The following is a 17,214-nucleotide window of genomic DNA, read 5'->3' on the forward strand; positions in this document are numbered from 1 at the left end:
ACAATATCAAAACTATGAATCGCACCTCAATTCAAGCCTAATAAACTAGTGAACTTTCCTCTTTTATAACTCGCGTCAAATCATATTAAATCAACCCGGAATGACCCTAAATTTTGCATGCAAGTCCCAAATGACACAACGGAGCTGTACCAACTCCCGGAACCACAATCTGAATTCGATATAAACAAATTCAACTCCCGGTCAGCCCTTTCAACCTTCCAAACCTTCAACTTTTCAACTTTCACCAAAAAGCATCAAATCTACCTTCGGACCTCCAAATCTAAATCTGGACATACGCCTAAGTCCAAAATCACCATAAGAAGCTAGTAGAATACTCAAAATTCCATTCAAGAGTCGTTTACATAAAAGTTAAACTCTGGTCAACTCTTACTACTTAAGCTTCTAAAATGAGAACCATCCTTCCATATCAACTCCGAAACACACGAAAACCGAAACAGACCATATATGCAAGTCATAATACATAATATGAAGCTACTCGAGACCTTAAACCACCGAACGGAATGCTAAAGTTCAAAACGACCGGTTGGGTCGTTACATCCTCCCCCTCTTAAACAAACGTTTGTCCTCGAACGTGTCAAGAACCGTTCCGAAGCCACGCAATCACTAAATGAACTTGCCATAGATATACTTATGGGTGATCCCACATAAACCCAATCCACATAGGTCCGACAACACTATCTCAACTGAAGATTATTCCTTTCACCCATACTGATAAGCCTTAGAACCAAATTTTTCAATATCCGATCATTTCCCAAAGACCCGATTCACATATAACACACTGTATCAACCTCAACCAACTACAACAGCTCATGTATATGCCCACAAGGTTAACCACACGACGTAACACTTCACCTATATGCCCAAAGCAACAACTCTGATTGTAATAACTATCCATTACCAAACTCGGTACCGGTAAATAGCCTCATATCGACAAGAACCTTGTTAAAAACCTTCATAACACTAACAATAGTGCAAAAAATATGAAGACTTCATAACCACTCACCCAAATCAACAAGTCACACCCAACGCCATCTGGGCACAAACCTCGCAATCTTAACTCACAAGCACAACTTAAATATGACTAAATATGGAAAGAGAAACACATGAGAGAACTATCGAACAAGTCCAACTAGTACAAATCCCCATCGATATCATACTACGAATCTATTTCCCCACGGAAGAACAAAACATACAAACTAATCACAAGGACCTCATCCTAATATAACTCCACCGCAGAATATTGCCCGGTCCAAACATATCAATCCACATGGAAATACGAGGATCCTAACCTCAGCTATGAATCACAAGTAGAATACATATTACACCAACCAAAACCTTCAACTAACTTAATTTCGCAAAATAAAATCACAACATGTAACGAACTTCTCATACCGGTAGAGCACCTAAATCACAAATCGTAACCAAACCATCCAGAAATCACATCAAAACCTACCATAATGAGTAATAGAAAATTCATCCTAGTCTCATGACTCTTAGTAGTGAACAAACCAGAATGGTAGACACGAGCTACCGCTATTGAATTTCTCAATAGAGGTAAACACATAAACATAGTACAAGAATCACGAAACTCACCCATATATGAGGCAGACAGGAGGACTCGCACTGATAAATAAGACCGGATCAAAATAAGATTGATGCTCCTATATGACAAATCGAAACTATACCTGTAACGATACCATCTGGTGCAGCGGCCTCAGCCCTACCATGGAAAATATATCAACGGGTTGGGCCCCCTTTAGGGCGCCCTCTACCCGTCTGTCCTCCATGCCTAACTGGTTGTACATGTAGAGTAGCAATTGGAATGGAGCCCATAGCTTGAGTGCTCTGATGAAATCCACATCTCCCGAGCCTGGGACAATCTCTCATGATGTGCCTAGTATCACCACACTCATAACAACACCTCAACAGGCGTAGCTGCTGGTACTGAGTCTGTGCCGAGTAACTGGAATAACCACTGTAGGAACCTTGTGCAGGTGGAGCACTAAAAGATGACTGCCTCATATGAGTACCCTGAGGTCCCTGACTAACTGAGCACCGCAAGTAGTCTGAAGTGTGGACTGGACTGGCCAACTGCCTGAGCCTCCGCCGTGATAGGTCATAGATGAACAGTAGAATCCATTGAATCCTCCAAAACCTCGATTCCTCTTGGCCTTATTATCCTCCCTCTCTTCACCCTGAATACGCCTTAACCTCCTGGCAATATCCACAACCTACCTCTACCTCGACCCCGGTCTCTCGCAGCTCTAGCAGGGCGCGCAGATGTCTGCTCAGCTGATTCAGCAGTGTGTGTCCTTACTATCCGTGAGAGAATAGAGATACAAAGGCTCAAACTTCGAAATTAACAAATCTGCATGACAAGAATGAAAGAAGTGGAATTTTCCTAATAGATCTGCAGCCCCTTGAAGATAAGTACATACGTCTCCATATCGATCCGTAAGACTCTACTAAACTTGCTCGTGACTCATAGAACCTATGAATCTAGAGCTCTGATACCAACTTATCACAACCTAAAATCCCGCCTTAGGCGTCGTGATGGTACTTAGTCTCTAAGACTAGGTAAGCCGATTACTTATAACAATTAAGTCAGTTTAACAATAATATTTTAAAACGGAGTTTACTATAAATACCAAAATAAAGGTAAAATAAGCCTACGCGGCAATAATCACAACAACCTCCCAGGACTAGGTAATACAAAGTCACGAATGCTAGCTGAATACATAGAAAGATCTTAAAAATTAAAATACAATACTATTCGGATAAAAAAATTGACAGTACAATAAAAAGGGAAAGGACTCAAAGGGACTGCGACGACCAAGCAGCTCAACCTTGAATCCTCGTGATCAAGAAGCTAACTCTGCCTGAGCCCGATATCTCCAATACGTGAATCTGCATAATAATATGTAGAAGTGTAATATGAGTTCACCACGGTCGGTACCCAGTAAGTATCAAGACTAACCTCGATGGAGTATAAAGCTAATAATGGAAGTGATTGTTGCAAATTCCACTTCCGCTAAGGAGAAACCCGTGAGTTTCCTGTCTAACATTTATGGGCTAAATACTACATTCATGATAAGAAAGTGTTGAATATCTATCACGATCCAAAATCCCACCACAGGCGTCATGATTGCACCTAGTCTCTAAGACTAGGTAAGCCGATTTCTATTACATTTTGAAGCCATTTTTTTTAAATCTAACAATAGAAATAATTACAATACACAACCTCCCAAGACTGGTAGTACTGAGTCACGAACTCTAACTGAATATATGGAATGATCACGAGGCCCGAATATACAATACTGTTTGATTATAAATTAACAGTACAATAAAATGAAAAGACTCCAAGGGACTGCGACGGTCAAGCAGCTCTACCTTGAATCCTTATGATCGCGCTTTAACTCTACTCAAGTTCGATATCTTCAATACCTGGATCTGCACAAAAATGTGCAGAAGTGTAGAGTGAGCACACCACAGCGGTGCCTAGTAAGTATCAAGACTAACCTCAATGGAGTAGAGATGAGGTACAGTCAAGACACTCACTAGTCTAATAACCTGTGCAATATAATATACAAAATAATAGGAAACAAATAATAATAAAGGCAAGATAAAACAACCAGTGATATGCGTAACAGACAACAAGAACACCATTAATATCACTCAACAATTAATAAACACAATTACACCCAATTAAATCAAGCCCTTCAAATAAATGTCTTTCACATAGTTTTTTCAGATAACTCTTTTTCAAATATAATTCTCTCAAATAATTATTTTTTTTTTCAAATATAATTCTTTCAATAAATCTTTCCAAATACAATTTCCTCAAATAAATATCTTTCAAAATACAATTCTTTTATATGATACTTTCTAAGTAAAAATCCCTTCAAATAAATATTTTGAATATAATTCTTTCAATTAAAAAGTGACCATGTGACACCTCATTTCAAAATCATCAAAATACGGGTCTCAGCTCATTTTTATATTTTTCATAAATACGGGTCTCAGCCCATTTTTATATTTTCACGGCACCTCGTGCCCATAATTAAATCATCATATTTGCACGGCAACTCGTGCCCTCATTTCATATCACAACTGCACGGACAATTCACGTGCCAAATATCATTATCATTTCATCACAGCACCTCGTGCCCATATTTTATATCGCAACTGCACGGACAATTCACGTGCCAATATCCCCATTTCATATCACAATACACGGCACCTCGTGCCCACATTTCATTTTATAAACCGTCTGACAATAGCTACAGGCTCCCAATTTCAACAAAATCAGATTATTATCAATTTACTAACAACAAGACATGTTGCACAAGGTATAAAAATAAACACAAGAAAATCACAACATCACATGAAAATTTTCAACACCACAACCCCACATCATCACATAGCGTCCCTGACAATAGCCACCCTTATCGCTCCTATTGCCACCCTTATCGCTCATATAGCCACCCTTATCGCTCCGCCCAGACAATATCAATAGCCACCCTTATCGCTCATATTGCCACCCTTATCGCTCCTATAGCCACCCTTATCACTCCGCCCAGGCAATATCAATAGCCAACAAACACAACAGTGAAATGCCACCCTTATAACCACATAATATCAATGGTGAAATGTCACCCTTATCTCCCCAATATAACAACTCACACAACACAACAATTTACACGGGAAATTATCACAACAACATAACAAAAATTAATTCATATCACAATTTGCCCAATGGCCACAACCAAATTTCAAAGCTACAACCAAGTCAATTAATTTCACAGCAAATAGCCAAATGCTCTACACAATATGTACAACACCCAAAAATAATTAATAGAGATAGAAATTACTCAACATAAAGCAAAGTCTTCATAAAAGATCAAATTTTCAACAATTATATAAACACCTCTTCTTAAGCTCATTTAATTAATTATTTGCAGAGGAAAAAATCCAAAATAAAATTAAATTCCAATAATTATCAAGCCAGCAAATTCACGAAATTTCATAAATAATCAAATAACAATCACATCATATTGTCATATAACAACAGAGTCAACAACAACGGTTTAGGCACGACAAGTAGATGATAAAATATATGCCAATAATTATTCAATTTGCTACACAATATGCTCAAGACTTTAGCTCAATAAAATTTGCACATATAAACCAAGTACGTACTCGTCACCTCGCGTACATAGTTTTCAATTACCCAAGTTGCACATAAGACTCAATGCCTAAGGGAAATTTCCCCCACTCGAAGTTAAGCAAGACACTTACCTTTTTGAAGTTAGGTCGATATTTCAAAATAGCCTTCTTGCTTGAATTGACCTCCGGACAGCTCAAATCTATTCAAATTAATTGTATAACTTCATTAAAATTTATCGAAAATAATTCTGGATAATAATACGTCGACTTAAAATTTTATTCCAAAAAAGTCAATAAAAGTCAACGCGGGACCCGTCTCTCGGAACCCGACATAATTTTCATGAAATCCAAACACCCATTCCGATACGAGTTCAACCATACCAATTCTATCGAATTCCAATAACAAATCGACCTCCAAATCTTAAATTTAAACCAAGAGGATTTTCTAAATTTTTCAACCCAATTCACTAATTTAGTGATAAAAACAACAATAGATTTATGTAATTTAACCAAAATCAAGTTAGGAATTCTTACCCCAATGTTTTTCTTGAAAAACTCTCGAAAAATCGCCTCACCCGAGCTTCCTTGGTCCAAAAATAGAAGAATGACATGAATTTGGACTTATTCTGCTGCCCAGGGGTTTGTTTTTCGCGTTCGCGAGACTCCCCTCGCGTTCGCGAAGAACAAATTCTTCAAATGTCATTTTCAAACTCTTCTCAGACAGCCTTTAGTATAATGGTCATAACTTTTTATACAAAACTCCAAATGATAAGTGGTTTGACTTTCTGACAACTAGACTCCAAGGGCTATAACTTTTATTTGTTGCTCATCTCTCAATTCCTTATATATTACGAGATATAAGCTTCCAAAGTCATCCCTGTGCAACAGAGATTTCCAAACTCTTCCCGGACAACCTATAGTATATCCACCATAACTTTTTGTATGCAACTCTAAATGACAAATAGTTTACCTTTCTAAAAACTAGACATAAAGGGCTACAACTTTCTTTTTTAGATCATCTCCAAATTCCTTATAGATTACGAGATATGAACTTCTAAAGTCAGCCGACGAACAGTAAAATTTCCTTCTTCGCGAACGCGAGAAACTCTTCGCGAACGCGAAGAACAAAGTCCTAACAGCAAAATCCTTCTTTTGACATTACGAAGCTATTTCAATTTCCAGAATCGGATTTCGGCCCCGATATCAAAATGTCAACCCCTCGGTCAAACTTTTTAAAAATTTATTTTGCGCCATTTCAAGCCAAATTTCTCTACGGACCTCCAAATAATTTTTCGGACACGCTCCTAAGTCCATAATCACCATACAGAGCTATTGACATCATCAAAATTCCATTCCGGAGTCGTCTTCACACAGTTCCGACTACGGTAAAAATTCTAAGACTTAAGCTTCCATCTCAGGGACTAAGTGTCCCAAATCTCTCCGAATCATCCGTAAATCAAACTCGACCGCACACGCGGGTCATAATACATATTGCGAGGCTGCTCAAGACCTTAAGTCACTGAACGAAGCGTAAATTTTTAAAACGACAAGTCGGATCGTTACAATACCCCTAATCTCTACACTTGGCAAGGTTCAAATAACTTTTGCTCCAATTAGCGTACGTAGCCGGCAAAGAAAATAAAATAACATAGTATTTGAAAGCTATCTATTTGTAAATCCAAGAATCCAACAACAAAAGGACTAAGAAAGCAAAAATAACAAAAAAGACAGTACGTACTTTTAGATTTAATCGATGTTGCAGGTTCAAAATATACTCAATTAGAAAAAGTTAACATATAAAACACTCAATATTGGGACTCGTTTTAGAGAGTATAAAAGGACCATTAGATTAAAGAAGGGATATGTTAGAAAGGCTTTGAGTTTAGGAAAATGTCTAATTATCCTCAGTATAACCTTGATGAAAAACCTTCCTCTTCATCAAAAATACCATTGATTACATTAGGTGCAAGGGTGGTAACTCTAGCTACTCTTCTGGTATCATGGGGTGTGTTGCAGACTAGTGAAGTGACTTTTGACAATGGAGCTAGACTTACCTACGATTATTATCGCTCATACAGGTATATTCCCCCTCTCGTCACGATGACTGTTTTAAAATTCAAATATTTCATTGAGCGGTGGGTAGAATTCTTTTCAAATAATTTAACTATATGATGGAGTGTTGTAAGTAGTAGAGCGGCCTTCTGCCGCGATCCACTAATTAAACTTAGTCATTTGTCGCTCGGATTAAAAAAGAGAAAATGATCCTCTATAGTCCCTCAAAATTTTAACGGCTCATGTTTTTCTTCATTGATCCGAAATGTCCCTCCGATCCAAGCATATTATATTTAATAGCCCGAAATATCTATTTTGTATATTTTTTTATATAGTGATAGTTTATTTTGTATATTTTTTATATAGTGATAGTCTATTTTGTATATTTTTTATATAGTGACACTCTATTGTATATAAATTGTACATTGACCGTCTATTTTGTATAGTGACATCTATTTTGTATATTTTTTATATAGTGACAGTCTTTTTTGTATATATTGTATAGTGACATTCATTTTGTATGTTTTTTGTATAGTGACAGTCTATTTAGTATATAAATTGTATAGTGATAGTCTATTTTTTTATATAGTGACAGTCTTTGTATATATTTTTTGTATAGTGACAAATCTTTTTGTATATTGAATGACTACACATTTATAAAATCAGTCATTACATAATTGATGTGATGCATCTTACTGTAATTTTTAATTATTTATAGTCTGTTAGTGTATCTAGGAATTGTAACAAATGGAGTATACTCCATGGATCCTATGTTTGAACTTACGTAGTATTATATAAGTAAAATTTTCAGTTTCTAATTAAAAAAAAAAAAAAAAAAAAAAAGGAGTACACTTCACAATTCTTAAAAAGAAAGATGCAAAACAAGCAAAAACAGAATATTGATTTTTATTTTTTTTGGCAACTAAAAATTTTCATCATCAATGGAGTAATGTACAGTAAAACATCCCGTCATGTATAGCGAAATTTTCTTCTTTTTTTTTTTTTTGTGTAACCATATCTTGACTAAAAATAAAATTTATTAAGTGCATGTAATATCAATCTTACTACGGGAACTATCAAATTGAGAAAGTAAAGACTAATATTTATGATGGGTTATAATTGGATGGTGGAGTTGGACGTAGCAAAAAGGCAGAATGAAAAAGATAAGGTGGGTTAGCGAATATTTTGTTGTAGCTAATGCAATAAGTTTTTGACTATAACTTGCAATCAAATATAATGGGCTAGCGGTTGTCTTAAGTTTGCCGAATGGTCAATTATGTCAGAACCTCAAAAAAAAAAAAGTTCCCTCTCCCATCGATGTTATAGTATTAAAGTAAGGATATTTGAAACTATTTGAGGACGTATCATTAAATGTATAATACATATTATATTTTTTTATAGTATAGCAATTAGACAAGTACTTACTAGAATGATTCTTCTTTTTTCTTTTTCTTTTGCAGCTATACGCTTTTTGCTGTGATAGCAGGAGCTGTCTACAATCTATTGCACATTCCTTTTGCAATATATTTCCTCATAAGAAAGAAGCGATTGATAAACCACAAGGTTTTTCGCCAGATTGAACTCTATGGCGACAAGGTTAACAACAATTTCCACTAATTTCGTTCATCTATATAGCTATCAAGAAATAAGAAAATGAAAAGTGAGTCTTATTCATGTTCTCCTAAAAGACTTAATTTATATATATGGATAGCATAAAGATTTTTTAGACCTTTAGCGTATTTATATATATACTACAAGTATCGTATTGATTTTAAATTAATTTCTTGAAATTCATGCAGATTATCTTCGGCATAGTAGCAACAGGAGCTGGTACAGCATTAGGTGCAACAATGGATCTACAGAAAATTGTTTACAACGACGATAACTCAAAATATCATGACTTCTTGAACTTGATGTACATCCCATCTGCATTTGTTTGGGCTGGATTTGTGACTTGTGGAATATCTTCTATATTATCATCTTTGAGTTTCCATAAAGAGTGAATGAACAAGAATATTATGGAAACAAAATGCTTCCCCTATTTGTAGAGACAATTCTAGTTTTAAATAATGTAGTGTATCCATTTTTACATGTTTGTTGCTATGCAGGTATTGCCATTTCATTTTTGTTATTATCAGCAATTTCTTTTAGTTAGTTACTGATATAGTTTTTGTACAGTACGACATCCAAAATAACGAAGAGATGTGTATATTCTATAGCCCAAGGAATCTATAATCAGGGAAAATATGAATATATACCCCCTTTGTCCCAATGTTTGTCGCACACCTCAAATTTTTAAGAGTCAAACTTTTTAATTTTGACCGTGAATTTGGATATAGAATCATTAAGTTTTTTGAAGTAAATAAATTACATATTTGAAAACTGCCTATAAAGTACTCTAAGTTACGATAGTTATTAATTCAAAATATATAAAGGATATATGAAAAATTTACGATAAAAAAATACGATAAAAAAAAATTACGATCATTTTGACTCTCGAAATTAGAACTCTGCCCGTAAATTGGGACATAGGGGTAGCTTTTTAGGTACGGTCAAGACTCAAGTGTTTGTACACGTGGGTAAGTAGATATCAACATATATATCTTTTCTTCACTTGTGTCATTTTCTGCATTCATCCTAATAACTTTTATCTCCATTAGCTGAAAAAATGTTGGTTAATTTATCAGTCAAGGATTAAATTTTATACACTAATAATATAATTATCTTTTTTTGCATCATCAAAGTTAGCTTAATATGTCATAACAGGTTATTTACTTGGTTAACTAAAAATTGTCATTTTATTAACCTGAACATGACATTTAAGTTCTAACTGTTAAACATAACTTAAACTAGTCATTCAATTGGATTTTTAAAAAAAATGGATAAAGGACATTTGGACGTGGCGATGTCCCCGATATTATTTGTGAGAAGAAAGGAGGAGGTAGGATGTGATCTTTCTAATAAGAGCTTATATAATGCATCCAAAGAGGTATGGCCTAGTGATTAATAGAATAGGTTAGAGAATTTGAGGTCTTATGTTCAAATCTAATAGACACAAAAATACTAGATGATTTTTTTATCGATAGCTGTGTTGGTATGAGATAGTAGATAACTCTTGAAATTAATCGAGCCAGGTGAAAGAAATATTTATATAAATGATGAAAGACAAAACTAAAATGACTGGAAAAACAGACAAGTAAACTATATAGTCCGCGCAAAAGCTATTGAGTACGTTAGCTTGTGATCCAGATCGGTCATTGTATCTATAAATATTTGACTGTAAACTTAGTTATTATTGTCTATTAACTTGACGTTACTATAGGAGCCTATAAATTTTAAAATCCCAGCTAGATCAGCCTATTTAGATAAGCTTTAAATGGATATCCTAATATATAATTGGTGGAGATCCCATCTGTTTACATAGAACTTGTACATGACAAACAAGATATATAGATCTAGAAGATTATGACAACTATTCTCAATTTCTCATTACTTAGTTTTTTTATTTCAACAAAACATGCAATAGTATGAAATGGAGTAGTATTATAACTCCCATATCCATAAACCAGTTCTTCCTACTCAAATAGTAGTAAATGCATAAATAGTTCTGACATATATTAACTACTATTTCAAAAGAACTTTTGCTTATAGATTAGCTAAGGCAGTGAAGGAAATTGTAGGATATCTTGCTCACACTTACTACAAAGGAATATATCTGGAATAGCTTCTTGGTTTGGGATATTAACACAACGAGTGTGTTGCCAAACTTCACAAATATCACAACAAACCATCCTTTCACCATCTTCGTCTTTTGTCCCACAAAGGCAATCCACAACAATATTATCCTTAATTCCTTCAAATATCCCTATATTATTATGATCAATATTGGACATAACCCCTCCTAAAACAATCTTGTTTCCAGGTTTCATCACATTAAAAACCAATTCTGTACCAATAATAGGACTCAAATTGTTAATTGATCTTATGGCAAAGTTCCTTAGTCCCCAATAGATATTCCCAAATGTTCTTTCCACTTCAATCATTAGCTCATCAAATGTGACATCTTTTCTTAATATGAAGCACTCAAATGGGGTCATTACTTTTTCTTCAACCCCAAATCCATTCTTGGTTACCAACATAATTGCACAATAAATCTTTGATTTATCAACTTCAATTCTTGAATCGGACTCCCCTTTATATTCCTTGAGGAAGTATTTCGCGTCCAAGATTATTCGAGAAGTTGTTGGGATTGCAGCAAAGATGCCTGTGTAATTAGGCATTCCCTTGATCTCTTTTAGGATATTCTTGTACAAGAAATATATGTCCTTCATAAGTTGAACCCATGTAATTTTGTATTGTTGATTCCCTTTTGAGTCATTAACCCAAAAACCTTGATCATGCTTAGGGAATGCTTTAGATATGTCCTCTAAACAATATTCCAAAACTTTGGTTACTGGATTTAAGCATCGACGAACTAAATACTTCCCAACAATATGATTTCCCAATGACTTGAGCACGAAATCTAGTAATCCAGTGTCACCAATGTAAGCACGAGCAGCATCACGAACCTCTTGCCTAGAAATCCACCGCGATTCAGCTCTTTTTAGGGCTTCCACAACAACCCTAATAGCCATCTCAACGCGTTTAGGTGACCATCTACATGTGTTATCTACCAATAGCCCAGGGTAACACGAGCTAAGGTTACTTTCTTTTGGAATTCGCGATTTGAGCTCCAGCATGAAATGAAAGGTGTCACAAAGTGTGACTAATGTGTGACCTGATAACATTTGGTACCTTGATAACACTGTTAATATCTCATGATTATTTATGTGATGTGCTAATAAGGCTAATGGCATGTTTTGTATGGCATTGATTGCACTTTGATATGTTTCTTGAGTTACTCCAAAGCTTCCACGGCCAAATCTATAGCCCCAATGTCCAAACCATGGCTCACCATAGGCCACTGTGTTGAGTAGCCTTAGATCCATGCCTTTCTTCTGTGAGATATCCCTTAAGCTCACTTTCCTTCAAAATAAATAAAATATTAGAAAAATTATTTCTGCATCTGATCTCAAATATTAGTCGTTTTGGTAATTTAAATTTGTTTTAAAAGTTTGACGTTTTAGAAAAATAAGAAATCATTTAGTATTACTGTTTGTTGATTTGTCCTTATTGTATTAATTAAGTGAAACGTTTGAAAAAAGATAAAGAGTAATTTAGACAAATATTTATATGATTAAGACAGAGGAGTGTGTAAAAGCCTTAAAAGACAGATAATATGAATAAGAGAATATCATAAACTTGGAATATTATGTAAAGGTTAAACCTCTTGCTTAATTTATCAGAATATACATCTCTCATAAAATTAGACACAAGCTTTTATTTAGTCGTTGAGAATTGACTCTATCTAAAGATAATTTGAACTTTTACTTGACATCACCCATATGGACAAAAAAATCTAAATTGTATGTCCCGTCAAATAGGTTCGCGGATAACAAACCTTGCACGTAGTCCAATGCAAAGGCGATCCCAGAAGTCCATGATAGAGTGGCCAGGCAAGTCAGAACCAGTCTCCAAACCATTGATACATAGCAAATGCCCAAAACCATTAGAGTGAAACACACCATGCATTATATGACCCTCTAATTCAATCAAATTCGACGACTTACTTCTAATTTCTCCTACTACTGCACCACCATTTGTATTATAAGTGTTTTGGTTACTGCCAGCTCCTTGATTATCATACCTCAAACAAGCTGCTACTGTGTCCTTTGAAGGCAACAGGAAATGGTACTTCTTGTTGCAGATCAGATGGTTTCCCCAGCCTGTGCTACATTTTAATTACTACAACCATGAGAATATAAAAACAACCTACCTAAAATAAGAACACAAGATTACAAAGATCTTCTTCCTTGATGCTAGCAACTCTTTTTTCTCATATTATTTGACATAATTAGGAACTAGTCTAATTACTTTAATACCCTTTGTTATATAAGAATCTTTACAATATAATACCCGAAAAATAATTTATTGGTAACCATCTATAATAATTGAGATTAGCAACCTAAAAAATACGTATTTTGTGGTGAAATTAAAAAATACGTATTCAAATAAGTGTGATTCACTTAATTGTTTTTCCTACGTGTATATATGGGGACAGATCACGTCCATTTTTCACCAGACACAAACCTAACAATGAAGTTACATGTTACGAAGTATTTCTATTCTTAAGTACGTTTACTATTGTATCATTTGCAATATACATATATAGTTGACAACATAAAGACTTTTTGCACTATAAGTGTTAAGGGCAGAGCCAGCATATCCGTTACAGGTTCGATCGAACCCAATAGCTTTGGTTCAAACCCTATATTTTATCTTGAAAAATTCATTGAATATATACAAATTTTTAATTTAGAATCCAGTAACTTAAAGAGATTAGAATTCCGAACCTATAAAATTCAAATTTTAACTTCGCCTCTTATGAGTATACCTTAACATATTATAGCAGGTTAGCTACTATTTTTTTATCTACTATGTTTTTATCAGGTTAGTCATGATAAATATTTCCTGAATCAAGAAAGTTAAACAAACTGTTACAATATAATTACACAATGATCAAATAAAGTTGAAAAACAAACAGTAGTTCTCAGATATGGAAGTTTGTATATACCTATATATTGACAGTGTTTGCAATGAGGATTGAGGGACAATTCAACTGGTTCTTCAACAACAAACAGGAATATATGCATCGGCGGATGTCGATGAACTTCCAGCTGAAATGACCAGATAGCCATGGCATGATCACCATTTTCTTCTGGCTGTGCAAATTCCAAAAGAAGTTTAACATTTTGTTCAAAGTTACACTCTATGAACTCTGTAGGAAACCCTTGTTCACCAAAAGTCTTGAACTTAAAAACCCTTTGGTCATTTCTCTTCCTTTTCTTTGATCCACTTAGATCTAAATTCGACATCTTAATTTTCTCCTTCATGTACAAACAAAGAGGAACCAAAATAACATGAATTTCAAGAAAATTTAAAGGGAGTTAGTAGTTACCACTTACCAACCTCTCTAGCTAGCTTAGGTTAAAAAAATTAAAGGAAACTAATAAAAAGGATCACATGTACTTTGCCAAAAGGACTAAATTTATAAAAGATTTTTACAAGCCTGTTGATAAGCATGAAATGTTTGTAGAAATTGGAATTGTTGCAAATCTATCGCAGAAAGCAAGAGTTACTTACATGCATGCAATTAAAAAATAAAGCCATGCTTTTGGCCATGACAAATCTTAACCATTTAAATTGCTTTGTGTCCCGGCAAATTCTAAGGTCAGTTGAGGCACGCTGAAAGTTACGTTATTTAGTATGAAAAATAACACAATATTACTGGCCAACTACTTAGCTAAGTCCTTTAATTTTAAGTAAGATTTTAGAGTTTAAACTCTTAATCGAGACATATAATCACTATCAAATTAAACACTTATTGTTCATGCAAAGCAAACCGTGAGGTATATGTTGGAGGTATTATGCGCAATAATAAAGGTGAATGAATCGTTGGATTATAAAATTTATAAATAAAAAAAAGTCCGGTAAAATACTCTTACTGACACTACTAAAAAGATAAGGATTAGCGACAGACAAAATATGTAGCTAAACAGAAAAATCTGTCACTAATTATATTTACCACTAATCAACAACAACTTTTCAAGAAATTATGTTAGCTACAAGCGTTTTAGCGACGAACTTCATAACTAATTTCAGCTTTTTTGGTAGTGTGTATTTTGACGAACCACCTAGGTTATACTTAAAAGAATGGGATAATGTACCAGCTAGACTCTCCTTATGTAATACTTCAATTTAATATCTATAATATTATCTTTTTTATGTAATATGAATAGTGTTCCAAAAAGCTATACATATAATAGTCCTTCTAAGTGAATGAGTTTAATTTGGAGTATGAGTGTTAAAGCATCTTATTTGCACCATGAATTCAGACATAACTTGTTTAATACAAAATAAAATTTATAACCTCAGAACTTTCAAAAAAGGTACTGTAGATAATAAACATTACTGTAACAAAGTATTTAAGAAATCATAAAGGATAAGATAAATTGTTTCACCCTCTAAATAGTTTTGAGATAAAATGTGTCAAAGTATATCTTTCGGACTTCTCTGGAAGGGAAAAAAAAGAGTTTTACACAGTAGCTGCCCCAAAATAATAATCGATAAATGTATATTTTTTATATATATTAATGTATCTATATATATATATATATATATATATATATATATATATATTTATTTATTTATTTATTTATTTTGGGGGAGGGGGGAGGGGTGACTGTAAGTGTATATTTGTTTATATATTTAGCTAACGGCTATAATTATTTTAGGTTGATATGCCAAATGTGCTCAAAGCCCAAAAAAATAGCAGACTATTAAAAACATAATACAAAAGATTAGCATTAATTAATAAATAACAAATATGGCAGTAAAATATTTATACATATAGCGTATTTCATTCAATTCAAATCGGCAAGAATCAAGCTGCTTAAAAAGGCAGTCCTAGTATTTAATATCTTTCCCTATTTTTCTCTCCATTCCATAACATGTTTTATATTTTCATTGGAAACCAATCCATTCCATAACATATTTTTTCCTTTCCATACATGGACCTTTTTATATAATGTAATGTAGCGAAATTATACATCTTTATATTGTGATGAAATAAAATACATATATTTCATGAAAAAAAATATAATGTATGTTTGTGGTATATATATATATTATAAATCATGTATTTTTTAGAAAAATTCATGTATATATGCATAGGTTGTTTATACACGTCTTTATATTTAAATATATATCATCGATCCATTTTATAATAGATTTTTTTCCTTTTTATACATGAACCTTTTTATTCAACTTAATCCTAGCAAAATTATATATCCATATATTCTAGTGAAGTAAAATACATATATTTCGTGAAAAATATATAATGTATGTTTGTGGTATATTATAAATCATGTATTTTTTTTTAGGAAAAATCATGTATATATGCATATGTTATTTATACACTTATTTATATTTAAATAGATATTATTAATATACCATTTATATTCTGCACTAATATAACGTGCATATTTGTATAAATTATCAGTATATAAACAGTATATGTGACATATTTGTTTTTCCTTCTATATACATATTAGTGGCATGTTATTATTTTAGATTAAATTTTATGTAAGGTATTTTCTAGCAATATACTTTGAATAATATCAATATAATAATGTATTATGATGTGTGTGTGTGTGTATATATATATATATATATATATATATATATATATATATATATATATATATATATATATATATATATATATATATATAAGTTATATATGTGGTACAAATACATATAAAAAATATATACGACATATTGATGAAATATTTACATTATAAATTATCACAATATAATATACTTAAAATATATTAAAAGTATATTTTGAGTTAAAATAAAATTGTACAGAAAAAGGTTTAAAACTCAACAAATAAATGAAATTCTCATTGTGTAGAGGGAATTATTTTTGAAATATTCTTCTTTCAGAATCTTTTATATATTTGGGTAAGTGTTATTTATGGAAGAGAAAAAAATTATGAAAGACTTGGAAAAGGAAATGTAGTAAAAAGTGTCCACCGCAATCGAAAATATCCAGTAATTTTGACAAGCACATGAAGACCACAACCGTCAATGAGCACCCTAGATGCAGCAGAACCAAAGAAATACACCTCAAAGACATAGTACCAACGCCAAAACTCCAATTATGGGTGGAAGACAAAGCACTATGAATATCTCGAAGCCCTCATTTGCGGCCACAGTTCATACCAGTCTGGCAAGTACCTCCGACTCTAAGAAGCAAGTGGAAATCAGACATGAACTCATCTTGGTAAGCCTGCTGTCTTTTTCAGTGATGAG

The 17,214-nt window shown here is 33.3% G+C and overlaps 2 protein-coding genes across 2 annotated transcripts; one reads left to right on the forward strand and one right to left on the reverse strand.

Moving 5' to 3' along the window:
- Positions 1-7,048: 7,048 nt before the first annotated feature.
- On the forward strand, positions 7,049-9,330 carry LOC104099536 (CASP-like protein PIMP1). Its single transcript, XM_009606562.4, has 3 exons — positions 7,049-7,265; positions 8,700-8,835; positions 9,039-9,330. Exons 1-3 carry the CDS (start codon positions 7,078-7,080, stop codon positions 9,240-9,242), a joined length of 528 nt encoding a protein of 175 aa, XP_009604857.1. The 5' UTR covers positions 7,049-7,077; the 3' UTR covers positions 9,243-9,330.
- Positions 9,331-10,789: 1,459 nt separating this feature from the next.
- On the reverse strand, positions 10,790-14,216 carry LOC104099535 (PHD finger protein MALE STERILITY 1). Its single transcript, XM_009606561.4, has 3 exons — positions 13,913-14,216; positions 12,740-13,064; positions 10,790-12,264 (listed from the first exon to the last, which is right to left on the reverse strand). The coding sequence occupies exons 1-3, from the start codon at positions 14,211-14,213 to the stop codon at positions 10,896-10,898; spliced, it is 1,995 nt and encodes a 664-aa protein (XP_009604856.2). The 5' UTR covers positions 14,214-14,216; the 3' UTR covers positions 10,790-10,895.
- Between the last annotated feature and the right edge of the window lie 2,998 nt (positions 14,217-17,214).

This window comes from Nicotiana tomentosiformis, chromosome 4 (genome assembly GCF_000390325.3).
Source record: "Nicotiana tomentosiformis chromosome 4, ASM39032v3, whole genome shotgun sequence".
Lineage (NCBI taxonomy): Eukaryota > Viridiplantae > Streptophyta > Magnoliopsida > Solanales > Solanaceae > Nicotiana > Nicotiana tomentosiformis.

Coding starts and splice junctions, on each gene's coding strand:
- LOC104099536 (XM_009606562.4), top strand. CDS start 7,078: ATGTCTAATTATCCTCAGTATAACCTTGATGAAAAACCTTCCTCTTCA. Junction 7,266..8,699: donor GATTATTATCGCTCATACAG/GTATATTCCCCC, acceptor TTTCTTTTGCAG/CTATACGCTTTTTGCTGTGA. Junction 8,836..9,038: donor TTGAACTCTATGGCGACAAG/GTTAACAACAAT, acceptor AAATTCATGCAG/ATTATCTTCGGCATAGTAGC.
- LOC104099535 (XM_009606561.4), bottom strand. CDS start 14,213: ATGTCGAATTTAGATCTAAGTGGATCAAAGAAAAGGAAGAGAAATGAC. Junction 13,065..13,912: donor CAAACACTGTCAATATATAG/GTATATACAAAC, acceptor AATGTAGCACAG/GCTGGGGAAACCATCTGATC. Junction 12,265..12,739: donor TGCATTGGACTACGTGCAAG/GTTTGTTATCCG, acceptor TTTATTTTGAAG/GAAAGTGAGCTTAAGGGATA.